This window comes from Meles meles, chromosome 2 (genome assembly GCF_922984935.1).
Source record: "Meles meles chromosome 2, mMelMel3.1 paternal haplotype, whole genome shotgun sequence".
NCBI classification, from domain to species: domain Eukaryota; kingdom Metazoa; phylum Chordata; class Mammalia; order Carnivora; family Mustelidae; genus Meles; species Meles meles.
In genome coordinates this window covers 990,398-1,014,134 of record NC_060067.1, presented here as the reverse complement: position 1 = coordinate 1,014,134, position 23,737 = coordinate 990,398, and the positions used below count along the sequence as shown (strand labels likewise).

General features: G+C 44.5%; 1 protein-coding gene and 1 pseudogene across 1 annotated transcript; one reads left to right on the top strand and one right to left on the bottom strand.

Moving 5' to 3' along the window:
- The first annotated feature begins 1,155 nt into the window (after positions 1–1,155).
- On the top strand, positions 1,156–19,455 carry LOC123932799 (basic salivary proline-rich protein 2-like). The gene is made up of 7 exons (XM_045991425.1): positions 1,156–1,671; positions 1,731–2,153; positions 5,090–5,160; positions 8,608–8,704; positions 10,159–10,260; positions 17,146–17,304; positions 18,866–19,455. The coding sequence occupies exons 1-7, from the start codon at positions 1,156–1,158 to the stop codon at positions 18,893–18,895; spliced, it is 1,398 nt and encodes a 465-aa protein (XP_045847381.1). The 3' UTR covers positions 18,896–19,455.
- A 1,318-nt stretch (positions 19,456–20,773) lies between these two features.
- LOC123936629 lies at positions 20,774–21,536 on the bottom strand (annotated as a pseudogene).
- Positions 21,537–23,737: the final 2,201 nt, after the last annotated feature.

Here is a 23,737-nt window from a genome sequence, read left to right as displayed (position 1 = left end):
GCCCGATGCGGGGCTCGATCCCGGGACCCTGAGATCATGACCTGAGCCGAAGGCAGAGGCTTAACCCACTGAGCCCCCCAGGCGCCTCATAAATAAATAAAATCTTAAAAAAAAAAAAAGTTGGGCACAGGTTCGGGCACGTCCCTGAGGGAGAGTGTGCGGGGAGGAAAGGTTGGGCTGAAGCAGCCGGCGCTCAGGGCACACACTGCGAAGGCCGGCGTGAGGGCGGCGGCCGGTCAGCCGGGCCCGCGGCAGGTGCGGCGATGGGCTGTGCCGACGAGCAGCCGCTCCGTTCACGCGGACGCAAGGCCTGCGGCGCGGGTGGGATAAGGCCTGAGAGCCACTGCCCACCGGACCGCGGAGTGACGGCCTGACAGGACGCGGGGCCCCGTGGCGCGTGGCCGAGGCGGCGGGGAAAGTTCTCCTTCGGTTTCCACAGAAGCGGCTGAGAGAAGCAGAGGGCCGGAGGGGGCGACCGGAGCTGACGGAGAGGAAACAGCCGCGAGCAGCAGGCGCCGCCTTCGAGACGCGACCCGCCGAGTCAGACCCCCTCGCAGCCGACCCTCACCTGCACGCGAGCGGGCGGAGGCGCAAGGCCGGGGCCAACCGAGGACGCCGGCGCTGACCAGACGAGGCCTCGGTCGGCGGCTCCGAGCGGCTGTGCGGGAGGCCCGAGCCGGGGAGGCCCCGCCAACCGCCTCCCACGCGCCCGACCACCGTCGTCCGTCCTGCAGCTCGCGACTTCGCTCCTGACGAAAGGCGCCGCCGCGCTTCGCCGCCCCGCACTGCACGTGTGGCCGGCGCTCCCGGTCGGGGCCCCGAGACGGTCCCTCTGCGCGGGTCAGGCGCGTCCACTCAGCATTTCCTCGGTGCAGCAGGACCCGCGCCGCAACCCGCATCTTCTGGGACCTGCAGTCCGGCCGGGGCCGACCCCGCCCGTCCGTCGCCCGGAGCAGCCACCGGAGCAACGGGGCTCCTCGTTTCCGTTCATCCGCTCGCGGCGCACGCTAGGGTCCCGCATGTTACTAAGCCGGGCGACTGTCCCCGCGTCACGCACCAGGAAAGCGGGTCTCCCAGCGGCGAAGTCAGGACAGGGCGCCGAGCACCCGCAACGCCTGTGTCCGACTGTTCTCGCGCGCGACAGCTGACGGGACCATGTCCTCACCCGAAGCTCCTATTTCTAAAATTCTTGTCAAGGAAGTGGAGACCCGGACCAGTCATCCCGGCAGCGCGCCCCGTCCCCCACCCACCGCGCCACGGCCTCCCCGGCCGCGCTCGCCCGCGCGCAGCCCCGCACCGCCCCGCCGGCCCTCGGGCCCTGAGGGAAGCCGCGCCCTCCGCACTGGGGCTTCCGGCCGCTCCCGGCAGCCGCCGCAGGGCTCGGCTCCGCGCCGCGGGGGAGCTGGCGGCCCGCGCTCCGGTCCTGCGGCCCCGCGTACGCTCCCCGCGCAGCGCCCTCGAGGGCGGCGTCTGCAGCCGCCGCGGGGGCCCCTTCCGGGAAGACGCCCGCGGGGCCGGGCGCGGACCGAGGTCTCAGTCCCGCACTGCGCGAGCTCCGCAGGCGCCGGCCCAGTCCCGACGAGTCTCCTTCACGGCGAGTCGCCGCCGCCCGCGTCCCGACCGCGAGCGAGGCGGAGGCAGGATGCGAGCGGCTCTCGCCCGCGCCGTTTCGTGCGGTTCAAGTTTTCATTCCCCGAAACCGGGGTTAACGGTGGGACCGTCGAGTCCAGCGCTCGGGCCGGACGCGCTCGGCCGTGACCAATGCGACTCCGCGGCACCAAGTGCACCCCCGTCGCGGGGATAGTCCCGGCTGCCCCTTCCGGAGCCTTCGTCGTCCCCGCGGGACGTCCGCGCCCCGCCGCCCGCTCTGCCCCGCCGCCCGCCGCCGCTCGGAGGGTCTCTGCAGCCGGACCGCCGAGCCGCCTCCCGGCACCCGCTCGACCCGCGAGCCCGGCCCCGCCTCCCGCGGGCCCGTCTCCGCTCCTCGCGCCTGCGCAAGCACCGCCCCCAGCCCCGCCCCGAGGCCGGCCGGGCGGTTGGGGCGGGCCGCAGCCTTCCCTTCCCCGGCGCGCGCCATGACGATCACCTACAGCTGCGTCGCTAACGGCCGCGCGGTCCTCGCCGAGCTGGCCCTGACCGGCGGCTCCTATCAGGTACCCCCGTGTCCGGACCTCCGCCCCGGCGGCTCCCGCCTCTTCGAGGGAGGTGCCTGCCGGGCCCGCCCCTCACGACGCGGCGCGGCCGGGCGGCCCCGAGAGGGCGGTGGAGGCTACAGGCCCCGCCCCGCGCGACGCAGGCCTGTGGGGGCCGCGGAAGCCGCTCCCAACGCGCATCCGCCACGCGAGGCCGCACGTGCGCCGCCCAGCGGTCAGGGCGGGTGGTGCACGCGGCCCGCAGGCGGCGATGGCAGCCCCGCGCGGTTGCAGTGGCGGCGACCCGTCAACAGTTCGTCCGCAGGCCGTTGTGGGACGGCTGGTAGCTGCATAGTCCAGGGCAAAGCGGCGGGAGATGCGGCCCCGAGGCACAGGCGCGACCCGGAGTGGCGCCGTGATGAGCGCGCTGTCCCGATAGGACCGAGGCGGGACGCAGCTGTCGCACGGCGCGAACGCCCTGCGCGGGACGGGGCGGGGCGGCGGCGGCCCGCGGACCCCGCACGGGTACTGGGGCGGCGGCTTAGCGGCCGCGTGAGGCAGGACGGCGGGAGTCGGAGAGGGAAGCGGCGACTCGGTGCGCGTGGAACGGGGCGCTGCGTGCGGGGCCGCGGGAGCCTCAGGGCGGCGGGGCGCAGGCTGGCGTGTGCGGCGGCGGGGGATGAGCTCGGGGAGGCCCAGACGCTGGCTCGGCGCGGGGCGGCCGCGGGGTCCGAGCGTCTCTGGAGAACCTGCTCGGTTATGCCGTGGGAGGAGGGCTGGAGGGGGAGAGCCAGCCGGGACCGCGTCCTCACGGTCACCCAGCCGGGACCGCGTCCTCACGGTCACCCAGCCGGGACCGCGTCCTCGCAGATGCTCGGGGCGATGTCGGCCCGGGGCGGGCCGGCGGGGTCGGGAGGCGGAGGGCAGGCCCCGTGCAAGTCGGCGAGCTCGGTCCCGCCTAGGACGCTCTCCAGGTGCTCCCAGCCTCCGTCGCAGAGTCACGGGGACACCGCTCGGGACGGCGTGTCGGCTTCATGCACAACGTGACGACTGTCCAGTGTTCCCTCAGGCGGCGGGAAACGGGACGGAGACTCCGGGCGGAGGAGCGAGGCGGTGAGGGAGGGCGTCGGGGCTGCAGGGGGACAGAGGACGCCGGGGACAGGTGGGTTTTGCTGCCCGCTGAAGTGGCCAGTCTGTGTCTGTCCTCCACGTCCGTCCCCGAGGGGTCAGGTCGCGCCCAGAGGGCCACGGCCGGCCGCGGAAGCGCGGAGTGAGGGGAGACGAGGCCCAGGGAGCGAGCGGTCAGGACAGGACAGAGGGTGCGACGCCCAGAGGAGAGTCCCGAGAAGGTGCCGCGTCGCAGCTGAACGCGGCCGAGGAGGCGCTCGTCGGCTGCGCGTTAGGTGATGCCCGAGGCGCCTGGTGGCTCTGCCTTGGCTCAGGGCAGGACCTCGGGGTCCCGGGATCGAGCCCCGCGGGGCGCCTTGCTCGGTCTGAGTCTGCTCCCCTCTCCCTCTCCCCCTGCTCCTGCTCGCGCTCTCAAATAAGTAAAATCTTTAAAAAGGAGAAGAAGATGATGATGATGACGATGACTGGCGACTTGCAGGTAGCAGTTGGGACGCGGTAGAGGCAGAAGCCGGATTCGACGAGGAAGGCAGGACAATGAGACATCCCACGGTGTAGACAGGAGAGAGACGGGCTGAAGGCCGAGGCAGGGCCGGGTCCGGGAAGGGGCGTCGTGGTTCCCAGCAGGAAGGCGGTCGGCGCGTGCAGCTGCTGGGAAGCCTCTGACTCGGTTCCAGCTCGGGCCTGACCTTGCGGTTGTGGGGTCGAGCCCTACCTCGGGCTGTGCGCTCGGTCCGCGGTCCGCTCCGGATTCCTTCTCCTCTCCGAGAAGGGCGGAGCGAGATCAAATCTCGGGCTTGTGAGAGCAAACCCCATGTGCGGCTCCGGCTCTGGGCGTCTGCCGGGATTCCAACCCTCTGCCCTTGCACCCACCAGAAGCGCCTGTGCTGGTTCTCTCACTGTCTCAGACACATAATTCTTAAAGAAAGAAAAAAGGAATGTGGCTATTCAGATCTTCCTAGGTAACCTTCAGGTTCCTTTCACACTTCCAAGGTAAATGAATAGGACTCGTCCAGAAAACAACCATATTTGAGATATTCTGGAGAATCGTCAACCCCTTGCACATTTCCCCCACAGAGCGGCCTTACAAGAAACAAATAATTATTTGTTTTATAGAAAGAAATCAGTGAATAATATTGAATAAAAGTTTTTTATCTTAAAATGAAGAGAAGAATGCTGAAGAAAAAAGAGGAAGGGAGGGAAGGGGAGGGGAATGCTTAGGTTATTCAGAGAACCCTGAATACTTCTTTAAGATTCGTTTTTATTCTAGAGACAGAGCATGTACACGGGGGAGGGACAAAGGGGGAAAGAAAATCCCAAGCAGACTCCCCGTGAGCATGGAACCCCCACCCTACCCAACACAGAACTCAGCCTCATGACCCTGAGATTATGACCTGAGTCAAATCAAAAGTTGGACACTTAACCACGAGCCACCGGGCACCCCCAGGACTGAATACTTTTAATCCATTAACAGTTTTAGGTATAGTTTCAGTGACTAGAGGTCACTGAAAAGATGTTTGATTACATAGCCACATGTCAGATGTGACTCAAGATTGATTCGTGTAACCTGTATTTGCACACATATAACTATATGCACAAGTATATGTATATTTGTATAATTTTCATATTTCAAATTTTCATATTTTCCTTCAGATTCAAGTGACTATTTCATAACTTGCTTCTTACCACACATTATGACTAACCACCCATTAGTTCTCCTAGTGAACACTTGTTCTTTAATAAACCAATCAGACCATTGGTAAATTTAGAGAGAAGAATAGTTAAAGACACTACAGTGTTGCACAAAGTCAATGCTGATCATTTATTTTTAGGAAGCAGTGGCGACCGTGCTTAAACTAGTGCTGCTCAGAGCAGAGCCAAAGACCGTAACGCAGATGGGAAGGTAAGGTCTGTTCTCACAGAAGTCAGCTTGCTTCTTAACAATAGTAATGAATTAGGGAAAATCGGCTCAGTTGCACATGCTCTCGAACTCTCAGAAAGGAGAACTATATGTAAAAGTGTAAGATCAAATGAGAGTGATTAACACCAAATTCAAAATAGTGGTTATCTCTCCAAAGGGAAGGGAGAGGAAATGAGGTGGGGGAAGGGTATCCGTGGGACATGAATCGTATCTGTAACATTTTAAACAGGTGGTAGGTCTAAAGTATTCTTGTCTTATTCCCCGAATTGTTTTTAGTGTGCCCAAAATATTTCACTAATGAAAAAGGAATCTTCCACTTGAAAAATCTTTAATAAGACCACTCTAAGCTACACTTGGGACACTACAAGGTATGGCCTAAACCAATCTTGACGCCATTTTACTAGTAAAACAACAGGTGGGAAATAAGAGCATCTGGACTCATCTTTTTTTTTAAGAGCAGGTTTGTTTTAACCTTTATATTGTAAAATAGGACGAAATACCAAAACTCATCAAGCGAAAGTATAGCTTTATGAAGCTTTACAAGGGAATCTCCCCACCAACTACCACCTAAGCCAAAAACACGGACTCGTGCCAGCCATCCCCAAAACTCCCCACCATGCGCCCCGTCCCATCCACAGCATTCCGACCCCCACAGCAGTCACTTACCGTGGGTCTTCATCGCCTCATCACCCAAACATGCAACCTCAGGTACAAGAGCCTGATCCTGCCTAGTTTTTCTCTTTTGGTGCCTTAAATCTCTCTAATCTTTATTTTCCCTTCCCATCCCTGTCCTTTCCTTACAGTTTATCACTGAGGAGCCGGCAGAGCGTAGTGTCCCACTCTCTGGCTCTGCTGACTGTATATCCAGGATGCAGCTCACATGCTTCACGCAGCAGGGTCCACAGGCTGGATCCCTTCCACAAGGCGATAGGTGTTTTTTCCCGTCAGATGGTACATGTGTCTACTTCTGTCTCCTTCTGACATGCTCGCAGCCAGTGATATTCCTTGCCTGTACCCTAGAGCAGGTCATTGACTGGGGAACACAACATGCTGACATTCTAGTTTTGTTCTCACTTCTTAGCCGGCGTGATTGCCAGAGGAGATTCTTTTCTCGTCTACTATTTGCTTTCCTGTGTTGCGCATTGTAATTTGAATCTTTGGACGATCTCTTCCTGAATTCCTAAGTCGTATATCCACCTGCCTATTCTGTGTCTCTGCTGGATGTCTGGTGGGCATCTCAAACTTCTGTCCAAAACCGAAGCCCCCGCTGCAGTCTTCCACATACTACTTTTCTAGTTCCTCAGGCCTGAAACTTTTGTGGCCCTCGACTTCTGGCTCTTTGACATCCAAACCCAATCCATCAGCAAATCCTGTTGCCTTTCCCTTCCAAATATCCAGAATCTGACCGCCTCCAGCCCTAACACAGGAGCCACACCACCATCATCTGTCTGGGTTCCTCCATACAAAGTGAGGTTCATTTTGTCATCATGGTTTTTTATTTTCAAGGATTTCTCTCTCAAACTTTGATTTAATGGCCTTTATAATTAAGCAAAATATGCATGTGATTCCAAAGTCAAACTGAAAAAAACAAGTTTTCTTTAAGAAGTCTAACTTAAGAAAGAAGGAGGAGGAGAGGTAGGAGGAGGAGGAGAAGCGGGGGAGGAGAAGGGGGAGACCTCTAATTTTCATTCCTTCCCTTCCCCCCTAGACAGGTAACCATTTTGACAAAGTTTTCAGTTTGTCGTTTTCCTTTTCTTTTCTTTCCTTTTCTTTTCTTTTCACATGCATATATGGCATTTCTCTTCCGGGAGCATATGAGAATGATAGATAAATGGTACTGCCTCATACCTTTGTTAATTACAGTGTATCCTGGACTTGGGTTTTCGCGTTTTTTAACTTTTAAGATGGCTTCTGCAGTCAAATGCTCTACCACTGAGCTATACCCCCTTAAGATGGCTTCTGAACGTCACTCACTAATAACATACTAAGCATAAATTTAGAATATTTCCTCCCTCACATCCATTATCAACTTATTCAAATCACATATATAACTTTCAGAGAGATGATAGAATTAGCGACTCTTTTTCAAAAAAGACTCCTCCCGGGGCGCCTGGGTGGCTCAGTTGGTTGAGCGACTGCCTTCGGCTCAGGTCATGATCCTGGACTTCCAGGATCAAGTCCCGCATCGGGATCCCAGCTCCTTGGGGAGTCTGCTTCTCCCTCTGGCCTTCTCCTCTCTCATGCTCTCTCTCACTCATTTTCTCTCAAATAAATAAATAAATAAAATCTGTAAAAAAAAAAAAAAGACTCCTCCCAACTTAGAAATAAAAATATTTTCCAAGTGGAGATTATGTGTATCAGTCAATATCATCATTAAAAATATTTGTAGCATGTTATATTCATGATATGATATGAAGGATTTATATGGTAAGGGTGGGCACATACTTTAAATTTTCTGCCTCTGGGATTATCTTTTCTTCCTGTTTCCGAGATTCGTCATTTTTGTGTATATCCAATTTAACATTTTTCCAGGTCTACGGCCTGCTAGCCATTTGGATATAGAATGTTCAGAATGACTAGATTAGAAGTCTAGGCACCAAGCAACGATTTCTGTTACCATATTTTTAAATTTTCTGGATTGTTGGGCAGTAAAAATGGAGGTACTTTCCAGGAGTCTTCTTGCTTCTTAATATGTGACTCTGAGAAGCATAAAAGGTCAGGAAAGATACACGATCTCATACATAAGGAAGTTTAATTTCCCCCTCTCCAGTTCATCGTGTTCCTCAGAATATTTAGTACTGGTTGTTTATAACTTTTAAATTCTAATCTATTGTAATAAAAAGCCAAGAAATTCCAAAATTAAATGTGTCTACCTAAAGATACAGGTAGAGTAAAAATCAGTAAACATAGCATTTTCTATTTGATGACAATTTTTATTCAGTCTTAGAATGAGTGCTATCTATAAAAAGCCATTTTTTTAAGATTTTATTTATTTGAGAGAGAGATAGAGAGCGCAGTAGCCCTGCAGTTGGGGAGGGTTGGAAACAGAGGGAGACAGACTCTCCACCGAGCAGGCGGCTGTATTGCAGGACACCGGGATCATGACCTGAGCGGAGACAGATGTTTAACTGACTAAGCCCCCCAGGTACCCCTACCAAGGCCATTTTAAATATAGGTAGATAAATAAATGGATAGAATTTTCTCTTGATTGTATTTTATTTTATTGATGAAATCCTAAATACATATTCTAATTTTATAGTTTTTATTTAACATAATTTAATCTTTCATATATATGAAAGATTTTCTAGTTCTCATTATGAAAAGTTATCTACAGAGCTTGTATACTACTGAGAGCTTGAAAATAGAATCTCTGTAAGGGTACTTAATTTCTTCAATGTTGTCATGTAAATTAATGTTTTCTTTTCAAAGCTTTGTCTACCATACTCTCTTTATTGATGGAATCACTTACCTATGTGCTACAGACAATGCCTTGGATACCATAACGCCATCTGCATTTCTTAAAAACGTAAGTAACTTCTTATACTACTTTAAGGACTTTCTCAGTGATTGAAATTATGAGGTCTCTGTTTTATAGTGTGTTAGTAAGAGTGTCAATAACGAAAAGCAGATCATTTGTCTATAAAGCAGAGCAATTAATGACCTTCAGAGATTTCTTACCCTTATCCTTCATCTGCCCTGTTTCCACACTTCTCCTAACCCTAAAGCAAGGTCTGCAAAGACTGCCCACACAGATCCATTAGACTCTTTGTATTTATCTTGTTCTTTCAAAATAAGAGAGAAATTAAACTTTACTAATATTTATTTTACCATTTCAATAGCATGAGTATTTCATTTACAAATAGGGGTGCCTGGGTGGCTCAGTCAGTTAAGCATCCAACTCTTGATTTTGGCTCAGGTCATGATCTCGGGGTTATGGGATCAAGCCCCACGTCAGACTCCCCTGCTCAGCGGGGAGTCTTCTTGGGATTTTCTCTCTGTCCCTCCCCCTCAATCATGCATGCTCTCTTTAAAATACATAAATAGATCTTTCCTAAAGCAAAAAATATGTAAAAAACATTAATGGAAAAAATCAGTCAGCAATACTATAGTGACTAACAGATATTCTCCAGTCAAATTCATGAAACATGCATATATTTAATTGTGTACTGTCTTGCTTTAACACAACTCAAACTGTAACCACATAGAGAATCAAGGATTATAAGGACTAATACTGAAATTCACTCTTCAGAAGCACCTGAATAACTGTTAGAGTGTAGATGCTAACCACTGTTAGCGATTTAAGTGACTATTTAAATTTTTCCTAATTTTCCTCCCTCTCTGCTGTTATGACAAAACATTTGAACTTTACCACCTTCCTAAAACCAGGTACCAAACTGGTAACCACGTACATTTTACCACCGTTGCTGGGGAATGCAACACTGAGTACGAACAATTGCAAGAATTCCTTCTTGAGACTTTAAAATGTCCTATGACAACCGTAAGGGTTTGGAAAAAGGAAAAAAAAAACCATAAGGGTTTGAAAGATAGTGCCATGACATTCCACTGGGGTTGTTTCTTCATCGTTGAATGGCTTCGGAGTTGGGGAGGAGGAAGGCAAAATGAAAAACACTTACTTAGAAAACATCATGGACTCCTCCTTTGTGTGCCAGAGGTGAGCACCTGCTCTTGCTTTCGAGTCTGCAGACATACCAAAGACTCAGAGTGGTATTTACAGCCCCACTGCCTGAGCTTGTGATCTGTGCGAGAGCTGCCGAGAAGACCGGGCAAGCACAGGTTTCATACATACAGCGCCTTCGATTAGAAAGGACACCCTGCCACCAAAAAGCTAGAAATGGTGTGGCAATAGAATATTCCTTTATTTCACATTTCTGCCAGACTCTGCTTCAAATAAACATTTGCTCTGTGATTCGCCAGTTGAAATTATCTATATGGGTTAAATATTTCCATTAATGTCCCCAGGTTAGTGATACTTTTCAGAGAAATCCTTTGATGTCGCAAGAACATTTTTCTCCTTCAAATGCAGTTGCTGCAGATTTTCAACAAGTATTAGGAAAGTATATGGTATGTAACCTCCAACTGTACTCCTTTTTTTTTTTTTTAAGATTTGATTGATTGATTGATTGATTGATTGATTTGGCAGAAATCACAAGTAGGCAGAGAGGCAGGCAGAGAGAGAAGGGGAAGCAGGCTTCCCGCTGAGCAGAGAGCCCACTGTGGGACTCGATCCTAGGACCCTGGGATCATGACCAGAGCAGAAGGCAGAGGCTTAACCCACTGAGCCACCCAGGCGCCCCTCCAACTGTACTCCTAAACATTGTATGAAAGCTGATGGAACAGTTTGGAATTAGGAGATAAGAGCTGTAAAGATGAGTGAGAATTGAGAATTTCTATCTTTATATAATGATAAAGAATGACATCCTTGATAATATGGATAAGTGGATAAAGTAAGAGAGAGGAAGTTTGTACCGTATACTGTTATTTGTTTACCATTCTTACTTGCAACCATTTAAGAAAGAGAGAATAAATACAAATATGTGGTTTTGTTTGCTTATAGTGGAAAAAAGGGATGACAGCAAGAAAAGGATAAACCACCAACATTTTAATTGTTGCCTGTTTAGGGATAAGGGACAAGAATAGAAACTAGGCCTCCCTGAATGAAACTTGTTTTGGAGATTCGACTTTAGAACCATGTAAATATTTTACATAATTATTAAATACTATTAAGTATTTAAATAGTTGTCCTCAGAGTAAAATAAGACAGTCACAAAAGAACAAATACTGTGTGATTCAACTTATATGAAATACCTAAAGTAGTCAGATTTATAGAGACGAAAAGTAGAATGGTTGTTGACAGAGCCTGGGGGAAAAGGATGAGGAGGAATTAGTGTTTAATGGGTACAGAGTTTCAGTTTGGGAAGATGGAAAATGTTCTAGAGATGGTGGGGGTGGAGTGATAATTGTATAACAATGTGAATACACTTAATGCCACTGAGCTAGACAGTTAAAAATCATTATAATTATAAACTTTGTTATGTATGCCTTACCATAATAATTTTTTCAATTTTAAAAAGTGATCCCAAAAACTCAAAAAAAAAAAAAAACCAAGAACCTAATTGTGTATTGAACTGATGGCTTGAAAGACAGCGAAAATTTATTTCAAGTGACTTTAAAACACTATAATTTGATTGTGTATTCCTAGTGAGATTATACCCTAATGATAGAACTAAAAATAAATCTTAAAGTATTTATTTTCAAGTACCACATTGTTAGTGATAACATTGGTGTTGCTATTCTAAAATTGGTTTATATAGATATATTACTTTGAGTAATCATGTTAATGTCATTAGAAATCAAGATTTTCAGCAAGAGTTGCAAATATAAAGTCAAAGAATTAAGTGAAACCTTATAATCCTAAATTTTAATTGAAAATTAAATATTTTTTAAAGAAAATCCAATTGTGAAAATTTTAATTGAAAATTAAATACTGATTTTTTTTCCTTTTTTTAAAGATTTTATTTTTAAGTAATCTCTACACCCAATGTGGGGCTCAGACACATGACCCCTGAGATCAAGAGTTACATCCTCTACCAACTAAGCCAGACAGGCACCCCAAAAATTTTTTCATTGAAAATATATCGCATGATATATTTTCTCAAAAAAAAAGTATTTCCTAGCCTATCTACTGCAAAACATGAGAAACTGAGAAATTGCAACCCAGGAGCAATATGCCCCCTTAGCATCTAGATTATAGTCTCTAAATACCATTTTACACTAGAGGAACCAGGCCTGACTGCAGATATCAGGGAGGAAACATGTAAGCCAGAAGTACTTTGTCATACCAGAAACATGGAAGCTACCAAAGTTCACTGTGCTCATGTCAAAAGGCTTTAGGAACCAACTTAAAGAGGCTAACACTGGTCAGTGATGGAATAACTTGAACATCGAAAAGAATAGTAACTGCAGTGGGTTGTAACACGTCAAATGTCTTAAATTTCATGAGTTCTAGATACTATCAAAGACGAAATAATTCCTCACCAGTCAAGATAATAAGGATCTACCTTATCACTCTAGAAACCAATAAAAGACTCAATCTGTTCTGACTTTTCCTATTTTTTTTTAACATTTTACTTATTTATTTGAGAGAGAGAGAGTATGAGAGGGGAGAAGGTCAGAGGGAGAAGCAGACTCCCCATGGAGCTGGGAGCCCGATATGGGACTTGATCCCGGGACTCTGGGATCACGACCTGAGCCGAAGGTAGTCCACTCAACCAACTGAGCCACCCAGGTGCCCCCTGACTTTCCTGTTTGAACTGTACCTCAAAGAAAACAAGTAGTTGGTAGGGAAAAGGTTTTTTTTGGTCTTTATAGACATATTCCAGCTAATAAACAAAGAAGAGGTGGTAAATTTCACTATTTTATAATCACTGATGAAATCATGGACCTGAGCAGTCATCATCAATGACTAAAAAAGTTAGGTGAAAAGATGATGAAGAAATTCATGACAGATGAAACAGGCTCAAAACACCTAAACCCACTGATTATTCCTAAGGTCACAATAAGGGAGATGATCGATCTTTAGTTATGTTTCCTACTGTTATTCAATGAGTAGTATACAGCACGCGTCTGAAGTGTGCTTGCCCAAAACGTCAAACCTGAATATGACCAAGCCTTTGTACCTAACTACCAGTTTACAGAAAATAGATCAGTGACCACATTAAATGATACCACATCAATGCAATCAGCAAAATCCAGAATATGAGAAAATCTATGAGACAAAGAATCCAATTTCTTCAACAAATAAATTGCAACAGTGAAAAAGTTAAGGAGAACTCGCAGATTAAAAGAGACACATATCCACTAAATGTGGACTTTGGATTCTGGATCGACAAAGCAAACGTTAAAAAATATATATATGATTTGTTTTTTATAAATTTGTACCCAAACTGGATGTTTGATGATATTAAGGAATTTTTGTAGATGTGATAATGCTGTTGTGGTTTTATTTTTAAGAAAAATGAGGTCATATCTTTTAGAGATGCAAACTGAGGTGTTTACAGATTAAAATAATATACTGTCTGGGATTTGCTTTGAAATAATACATTTGGGGAAGGGGGACTCAGTAGTAGTACAGATGAAACAAGACTGACTGTTGATATTAGGTGATGGGTACATAGGGATTGATTATACTGTTTACTCTGCATTTGTGTTTGTTTGAAATTTTCCATAATAAAATATTCTAAGTATACCTTTTTAGTTTTCTATTATAAATCTTACAAATCAGCAACCTGAAACAGCACACGCTTACCATCTGATAGTTCGTGTGGGTCAGGACTCCAGACCTCACTTAACAGGTTCTCCTCTCAGGGTCTCCCAAAGCTGTGGTGAGTGTCATCAGCCAAGCTGTACTGTCATCTGGGAGCTTGAGAAGATTCGACTTCCAGGCTCATGTAGAGCCTGTTGCAGGATTCATTTCCTTAAAGGATGCAGCTTTTTGCTGGATGTTGGCCTGGGGACACCCTCAGAGACAGATAATAGTTCCTTGCCGCTTTGCCAGTCTCAAAATGGCTGCTTCCTTCTCAAGGGCACCAGAAGAGTCTCCCTACACCAGTTTACTAAATTTTATATGTGACATAGTCACGGGAGTGACATCCCATCATCTTTGCTATTAGTTAGAAGCAAGTCATACTTGTGGGGGGAGGTTTCAAGAATGTGATGGGAAAAAAAAAAAAAAAAAAGAATGTGATGCATTGGGTTTCCCATAGGCTGTGTCCACCACAATGCCTGAAAAGTAACTAAGGATAGATGCTTCTATAGTAAATTCATAAATTTTCTTATGAAGAATTCTGCAGATTCAACACAGCCAAAATGTATTATTGACATAGCTCCCTGAAAACTCGTTACCATATGAAAATATGCACATTTCGAGCAGTTAACACATCTGACATCAAAGAAATTTCTGTTTAACATTTATAAACTAAGGTAAGCATTAAATTTGTAGAAAATTTTATAAAAGTTGTTGAATTTCTAAAAAAAAAGTTGTTGAATTTGTTACACAGTAGTTAACAAAATAAAAATAGTTTAGAGAGATTTAAATATGTGTGTGTAAAAAAAAATAAAATAAAAATAAATATGTGTGTGTATGTGTGTGTAGAAGCTGAATGCCAGTGAATGGACTATGAATACATTATCTTAACAAAACTTAAATGATTCTCTCAGGTTAAAAAAGATGAAGCATTTTCTAAAAGGAGAGAAAGAGAAAAAAGGAACAAAAAGAAAAAAGATGAACCATTCATCTGCACTTGATTATATCTGCAAAGACGTTATTTCCGGGGAAGGTCACATTCCTAACCAACTGGTGTTAGGAATCGCACGTATCTTCAGGCAGGGGACACAATTCAGTTAGCAACCTCTTCTTTCTACACTTACCTAAGGAGCCCCTCACAGACCATCAGCTGTAAATTGCATGCTCCAGTAACCAGCAAGATCAGAGTTCTGTTTAAGGTGGATTTGAGGGGCGCCTGTGTGGCTTAGGTCATAATCTCAGGGTCCTGGGATCGAACTCCGAGTCGGTCTCCCTGCTCAGTGGAGTCTGCTTCTTCCTCTCCCTTTGCCCCTCTCCCTGCTCATGCTCGCTCGCTCTCTCTTTCTCTCTCTCTCTCTCACCCTCTCAAATAAATAAATAAAATCTTTTTTAAAAAGGTGAGAATTTGATAACTTGCCAAAGAGCAGAGGTTTTTAATATTTTTTAGTTTAAAAATAAGGCTTATTAATAAAGTAAAATGACACAAAATATATAAGGCAAAATATGAATGTCTCCTGCAATCTCAGTCAAATCCCCTGAAGTGAGCAATCTTTTTTTTTTGAAGTGAGCATTCTTAACAGACAGCCTAATGTGTAACCTTCCAGAATGATTTAGATATAAATATGCATATAGATAAATATATAATAAATGTATGAGAATATACATTTTATATGCATATGTTTATAATATACATAAGTTTATACATAACTTTTAAATTCACAAAACCGAGGTCATTAATGCAATGGGTTAAAGGCTTAATCTCTGAAGTCTGACTGTCCTTGTTTAGCTGTGTAACAATTTGGATACCTTGTTACTTTCAGTCTCAGTTTTTTTTTATTTTAATTTTTTTAATTTAATTTAATTTTAATTTTTTTTAATTTATTTTTTAATTTTAAGTGCACTCCACACCCAATGCGGGGCTTGAACTCAAGACCGTGAGATCAAGAGTCAAGCACTCTAGCAACTGTACCAGTCAGGCACCCCTCAGTTTTCTTCTTTAGAAAATAAAAGATGACAAAAATACTACTTTATCGGGGCACCTGGGTGGCTCAGTGGGTTAAAGCCTCTGCCTTCGGCTCAGGTCATGGTCCCAGGGTCCTGGGATGGAGCCCCACATTGGGCTCTCTGCTCAGCAGGGAGCCTTCTTCCCTTCCTCTCTCTCTGTCTGTCTCTCTGCCTACCTGTGATCTCTGTTTGTCAAATAAATAAGTAAAATCTTAAAGAAAAAAAAAAAACTTAAAAAAAATACTACTTTATCAGGTGGTTTGGGAATTAAGTGTGTTGATACGTGTGGAGTGATTAAGACAGCACCCAGCACATATTAAGTGCCCAATAAGCTATTATTTGATATTGTTCTGTAGCTGCGGCTTACTTTTTTAATATAACACTCTCTTGTAGAGATCATTTTGGTTAATATGGATAAAATGGAAGATATAAAGAGGAACAAAGGACAGGGACAATGAAAGGAAAACAGTAACAATTATGGTAAATATTAGTCCAACTATAGCAATAATCACATTAAAATTAATGGCCTAAAAAAATAATGGTCTAAATACAGTTCACTGTTGCTCTTAACTGGGGACACAGATTATCAGGTTGGATCAAAAAACTGTCAAGAGAATGAGAAGACAAGCCACAGACTGGAAAAAAAAATTTACAAAAGACACATCTGATAAAACTACAGACTGGGAGAAAATATTTGCAAAAGATACATCTGTTATCCAAAACACATAAAGAACTCTGAAAACTCAACAATTAGATGATAAACAAGCTGATAAAAAAATGGGCCAAGGGGAACACCTGGCTGGCTCAGTCGGCAGAGCATGCGACTCTTGATTGAGGTTGTGGGTTTGAGCTGGATGTTGGATGCAGAGGTTACTTTAAAAAATGAAGTCTTGGGGCGCCTGAGTGGCTCAGTGGGTTAAAGCCTCTGCCTTCAGCTCAGGTCATGATCTCAGAGTCCTGGGATCGAGTCCCGCATCGGACTCTCTGCTCGGCGGGGAGCCTGCTTCCTCCTCTCTCTCTGCCTGCCTCTCTGCCTACTTGTGATCTCTGTCAAATAAATAAATAAAATCTTTTTTAAAAAGTAAATCATTGTCTAATAGAGCAGCGAAACTGTTCTGTGTGATGCTGTAGTGGAGAACACGCCTCATTACACCTTCGTCCACACGCGGGAACGTACGGCGCCAGCAGTGAACCGTGATGTAAACCACGGACTCTGGGTGATGAGAGGACATCAGCGGAGGCTCATCCATAGCACAAACGCACCGCTCCAGTGTGGGGCGTTCATAGGGAGCTGGGGCAGGGGGTGGAGGGGATAAGAGTAGGTGAGGACTCTGCTCCCCACTCAGTTTTACTGTGACCCTAAAACATCTTCTAAAAAACTATACAAGTATATAAATAAATCACTTTTTTAAAAAAGGCTTCCACCGCTGATTGTGTACATTGAAATATCGATCTCCTGTCCAACTCCCAGACCCTTTTCTCAGCAAGATTAAGGTGGGACGATCTGAAGCTTGGTTGATTCCTTATGCTGAAAAGCAAGTGAAATGTACTTTTGACACTTTTGTTCAATTTGTACAATATATTGTAATAGATTTCAATTATAGAAAATAATATTTGTATTATCTTTCATTTCTGTGTAGATGAAATACAATAAAAATCAAGATGATACTCTGGTATCTACACTGAGGAGTCAAGTAACTGATGTAAAAAATATTATGTCCCAAAATATTGATGAAATTCTGGAAAGCGAAAACAGATTGAGTATCTTCACTGATAGAACCAATGATCTCCAGACAACTGTAAGTGAGCCCACCCGTCCTGGTATCTAAGTAGTGCTCAAAACAAATGGCCAAAAGAAGTACATACCAGGGATACTGTGAGATCAACCTATGTTGCCACATTATGGCTTTATCAAAAAATTATTGGAATGCAACTAAAATTTCTTTAATTATAAAACAATGAAAATTAAAAACCCATTAAAATACTAGGTAGTTATTGGCATAACAGATGCATTTCTTTTTTTTTAAGATTTTATTTATTTATTTGACAGAGATCACAAGTAGGCAGAGAGAGAGAGAGAGGAGGAAGCAGGCTCCCCGCTGAGCAGAGAGTCCGATGCGGGGCTCGATCCCAGGACTCTGGGATCATGACCCGAGCCGAAGGCAGGGGCTTTAACCCACTGAGCCACCCAGCTGCCCGAACAGATGCATTTCTTACATTAAGAAATACACAGGTTAGGGGTGCCGGGGTGGCTCAGTGGGTTAAGCCGCTGCCTTCGGCTCAGGTCATGATCTCGGGGTCCTGGGATCGAGCCCCGCATCGGGCTCTCTGCTCAGCAGGGAGCCTGCTTCCCTCTCTCTCTCTGCCTGCCTCTCTATCTGCTTGTGATCTCTCTCTGTCAAATAAAAATAAATAAAATCTTTAAAAAAAAATACACAGGTTAGTCAACAAATAAATTGCAAGGGAAGTAGAATTTACAAAAAAATGGGGTGAGGAGGTGTATCAGTTGCAGTGTGTGGTCCTTATTTGGAATTTGACTCAAACTATAAAAATGAAAATTTGCAGCTTCATGAGATAATTAGATATTTGAACTCTGACCGGATATTAGATAACATCAAGGAGTATCATTAATTCTTAGGTGCGATAATGATACTGTGCTTTAAAGAGTCCTCACTTATTAGAGATATATATTAAAATATCTTGAGTGAATTTATGTATGTCTGAGATTAGCTTCAGAATAGTTCAGGAGTAGAATGGGGTAAAAAGGAAACAAAATAGTCCATAAATGGGTGACGGTTAAAACTGGATGTTGAAGGCGCCTGGGTGGCTCAGTCGGTTGAGTGTCTGACTTGGGCTCAGGTCATGATCCTGGGGTCCTGGGATTGAGCCCCAAGTTAGGCTCCCTGCTCAGGGGGAAGTCTGCTTCCCCCTTCTCCTCAGCACCCCTCCCCAGCTCATGCTCTCTCTCTTTCAAATAAATAAATAAAACCTTTAAAAAAAAAAAAAAGAAACACCTGGATGTCAAGTATATGGGGTTCATTATGCCATTCTGTCAACTTTTGCATATGTTCAAAATTCTCTATTAGCAAATACTTTTTTTTAAATATTTTATTTATTTATTTGACAGAGAGAGAGAACACAATTATACAGAGCAGCAGGCAGAGGGAGAGAGAGAAGCAGGCTCTCTGCTAAGCAGGGAGCCTGATGCGGGGCTCGATCCCAGGACCCTGGAATCATGACCTGAGCCGAAGGCAGCCGCTTAACCAACTGAGCCACACAGACGCCCCTCTATTATCAATAGATTATCTATTATCAGTAAGGGTTGAATACCTTAGAGCATTTTAAAATTTAATTTTACAGATCATTTCGAGAAACACAGCCACCAAGTAAAACAAAATATACACATACTTTCTATTCACCAAGTCCTATCAATTCTACCTCCTAAATCTTTTTTGTTCTTGGTCTCGTTTTTTCACTTAGAAACAATTTATTAAGATATTATTTACATAAAATAATATTCACCCACTTTAAGCATAGAGTTTGATGAACTGTGGTACTTGGGTACAATCGTGTCACCACAGGCAAGTCATAGAACAGCTCTTTCATCTTACAATCTTGCTACTGCCCCTTGCAGGTGACCCTCCCCACCCCTGACCCCAGCCGACCACTGATCTCCTTTCTGTCGCTACAGTGTTGTCTTTTCTAGAATTTCATATAAATAAAGTTATAAAATATACATTGTGCTTGGCTTCTTGACTAATAGTTTTTCGATATTCATGTTTTTGTGTGTGTTAATATATTATTCCTTTTCGTTGCTGGATAATAACCCACAGAACGGCTACATTCCACTTTCTGCCCATCCCAGTGCCACTCCACGGGTGTCGCCCCATGCTCTGTTATTTTTTGTCTAACTATTGTCTTCCCTCTATTTCATTGTTCTCCCTATTTTTTTTTAAGATTTTTTATTTATTTATTTGACAGAGACAGAGATCACAAGTAGGCAGAGAGGCAGGCAGAGAGAGAAGGAAACAGGCTCCCCGCTGAGCAGAGAGCCCGACGCGGGGCTCGATCCCAGGACCCTGAGATCATGACCTGAGCCGAAGGCAGAGGCTTAATCCACTGAGCCACCCAGGCGTCCCTCGTTCTCCGTGTTTTTAGTTCGATTCTATTCCAGTCATCCTCCACACTGAAACTAGATTATTCTTTAAAAATGCAAGTATCATGGTTTCCTTTCCTAAACAACAGTTTTGTTTTTTTTATTTTGGCATAGTTCCAATCGTTTGTTTGCTTCGGTTTCCTTGTCTAAGGAGACATATCCATAAATAGGTTGTTAAAGCTAATATCCAAGAAATTATTGCTTATTGTTGTAGTTGTTGTTGTTGTTGTTGTTGTTAGGAGTTTTATGGTTTCAGGTCTCCCATTTAGGTCTTTAATCCATTTTGAGTGTGTGCTGTAAGACAGTGGTTCAGTTTCATTCTTTTGAATATAGTCCAAAATGAATAAGGGAATAAAAATATGTTAAAAAACTCCTTCCTTTCCCCAGGTTATAAAGATACTCGGGGCGCCTGGGTGGCTCAGTGGGTTGGGCCTCTGCCTTCGGCTCGGGTCATGGTCCCGGGGTCTTGGGATCGAGCCCCGCGTCGGGCTCTCTGCTCGGCGGGGAGCCTGCTTCCTCCTCTCTCTCTGCCTGCCTCTCTGCCTACTTGTGATCTCTCTCTGTCAAATAAATAAATGAATAATCTTTTTAAAAAAAAAAAGATACTCATATTGTTTCCTAAAAGTTTTAAATCCTGCTTCTTAAACATGGATTTTTTTAAAGATTTTATTTATTTATTTGAGAGAGACAGAGATAGCAACAGAAATGCCGAGAGAGAGCAGGAGCAGGGAGCAAGACTCAGGACTCCATCCCAGGACCCTAGAATCATGACCTGAGCCGAAGGCAGATGCCTAACCAACTGAGCCACCCAGGCGCTCCTTAAACATGGATCTTTAAAATATCTGGAATTTTACTTTTGCACATAGTATGAGGTAGTAATCAAAATTTTATTATTTTCTGTTCGAAAAACCAGTTTGCCCAAACACCATTTATTGACTAGCTCAGCCATTCCTCTTTGGTTTGTAATGCTGACCCTATCACATGCTTTCATCCTTTTAACTTATATATAAGTATTCTATTCTACTGGTCTATTTCTTTTTTTTTTTTTTTTTTCATTTGAGAGTAGTCCTTTATTAACTGGCCCTATTACAAAAATAATCATGGTAGATACCTTAGTTCATTCTTCAAATAAGCCTATTGATCTGGTCTTCCCGGTTGCCAGCATCTCCACCTTCCACAAAATGGGTGGTCTTTTTCTTCATTCCCCCTCGTGGAAAAGATAATTTGAAGGGCCATAAAAAGTTGTTTGTCTCTTTGAAACGTTTTCCAACAGTATAGATCTCGTGAGTCAGATCCTCCATGCAGATGATGCCATATTTACCAAGAGATCGGGCAATCAATGTGTTATCTGTCAGGGCAATTCGCTTCTTGTTGATTTTGCCATAACCACGCTTGTAGATCAATTCATTCACTGACTTCAGGTTAGGGTACCCCCATGCTATATATGGTTCCACAATCCTTAACATGTTAACTGAAGCCTTGTTGAGCTTAACAAAGGTGCCATTGAAGATTTGACGAAGGCGAAGACGCTGCAACGCCTTTCGAACCTTTGGGCTCACGCCATTGATACCTCTGATCCTGATGACAAATGCCAACTTGGGTTCCGCAGGTACGTAGAAGTTGCCAGCTTTTCTTGCCATCCTCGGCATCCGATCTCAGTTCTGTACATCTGTCTATATTCCTTGTGGTAATGCTTAGCTTTTTCATAGATAAGCTTCCTCCTTGCCTTTCGAAGCATCTTTTGAGCAAACTTCTTCCTCAGACGCTTGATCTTCAGCTCTGCGAAATTCCTTCGCTTCTTTTTAAGGGTTTCTGGCACGGCAGGAACCTTCTTTTTCTTCTCTTCTGCACCCTCCATGGTTCCAGCCGGAAAAAGAGGACTACTCCTCTATTTCTTATCCTTGAACCAGTACTATACTGTTTTAGTTACTATGATTTTATACTATGGTTTTTATAAGTTTTATAAGAAGTCTTAATATCTTATAGGGCAAGTTACTTTCTACTTTGGGAAAATTGTGTGGTGTGGGCAAGTCTTACTCTCTTTTAGCAAAGTTTAGAACCTTCATCTCAGGTTACACACACACAAATTGTTGGGATGTTAGTTGGAATTACGTTATATGGGGAGGATTGACATCTTTAAAATATTGTTGTCCCACCTCTGAACATGCTATGTGTCTTCAATTTTCTAGGTCTCTTTCAAAAACTTTTTTTGATTAATAGAAACATAATCAATTTTTACATATCGCCTTTGTATCCTAAATCTTAGTGAAATTTTTCATGATAGTATTATCAGTGGACTTTTTTGCATTTTCTACATTGAAATTTTATCATATATAAATAATGACTGTATTTTTTCATCCTTTCCAATATTTTTTTTTTAAGATTTTATTTTTAAGTAATTTCTATATGCAACACAGCCCTCGGACTCACAACCCCAAAATCAACGCCAGGAAAATGATGAATAGAAATGGTGATACCTGAAATACTTGTTTTGTTCTCAATTTAAAATGATTATTTCTAATGCTTCCCAATGAAGTATTACATTTACATTCAGATTTTGTTATTTTGTAACAAGTTATACAACTTCATTTCTATTCCTCATATGCTAAGAAATTTTATCATGAAAGGGGGTTGAATTGTATCAAATGCTATTTTTACATTGAGATTATTTTTCTTCTTAAACTTGTTAATATGATACATTGCACATTAAATGTGTTGTAGGATTCAGTTTTGTATTTACCTTTGTGGCCTCAAAAGACTGTCTCTCTCAGTGTATAAAAGCTGTATACTATATGCCATGTGAGGTTGTATTTTTATATAATTTTTATAATCTATCTTAATTTCCTCCTTCCTAAACTCTCTTAATTTTGTAATCAAGTTTTTTCTTTTTTCTTTTTTTTTTTTTTTTGTTCTTTTCAAAGGAACAGATTTTGGTTTAATTCTGTTCGAAACTTGATGATTTCTAATCTTTTTGCTTCTATTTCTTTCCAATGCCTGTAGCCACACATAAAGTTCTTTTCTGGACAATATTCTGAAACCTGGTTATTTCTTTGCTTCTGCGCCCTCATGCCTCCCTCTCAATTTAAAGACAAGTACCTTGAGGCCATAGGCTTGGGTAGGTGCTTTATTATACCCTTAATCTTATCTCTACTGCAGGGCAGAATCTTTTTTTTTTTTTTCCCAAGGTTTTTTATTCTTTGAGAGAGAGAGTGAAGGAGACGGAGAAGGAGCAGAGGGAGAAGCAGACTCCCTGCTGACACGGGGCTTGACCCCAGGGACTTCAGGATCATGACTCCCAGGATCATGACCCGAGATGAAGGCAGATGCTTAACCGCCTGAGCCACGCAGGCGCCCCACAATCTTTCTTTTTCTAATTGAGGTAAAATTAGTATTATAAAAGTATATAATTCAGTGGCGTTTGATACATTCATAAAGTGTATACCCAACATCTTACTAGTTCCAAAACGTTTTCATCCCCCAAAACGAAACCCCATACCCATTCATCAGTTATTCCCCAGCACCTAAGAACCACTAATATGCTTTCTGTCTCCACGGATTTACCTATTCTGGCTATCTCATGTAAACAGAATCATACGATCTGCTATCTTTTGTGTCTGGCTTCTTTCATTTAGCGTGTTCTCAAGCTTCATCCACGTTACAGCATGCACCAGTGATCCATTCCTTTCTGTGGCTGAGTAATACTCCATGGTACGGAGACGTCTCTACGTGTTTGTCCAGTTGTCGTCAGCTGGTGAGCATTTGGGTTGTTTCTGCCTTTTGGCTATTGTAATACTGCCCCAAACATTCGTGTATAAACTTCTGTCTGAAAACTTCTTTTCAATGCCTCTGTGTGTATACACAGGAATGGAATTGCTTGGTCATATGGTAATTCTGTGTTAACTTTTTGAGGTGACTTCCAAACTATTTTCCACAGTGGTTGAACCTAGTAGTGTAAGAGGGTACCCCAAAGTACCCACCAGTAGTATAAGAGGGTTCCAATTTCTCCGCATCCTCTCCAACAATTTTTTTTTAATTATAGCCATCCTCCTGGGTGTGAACTAGCATCTCGTTTTGAT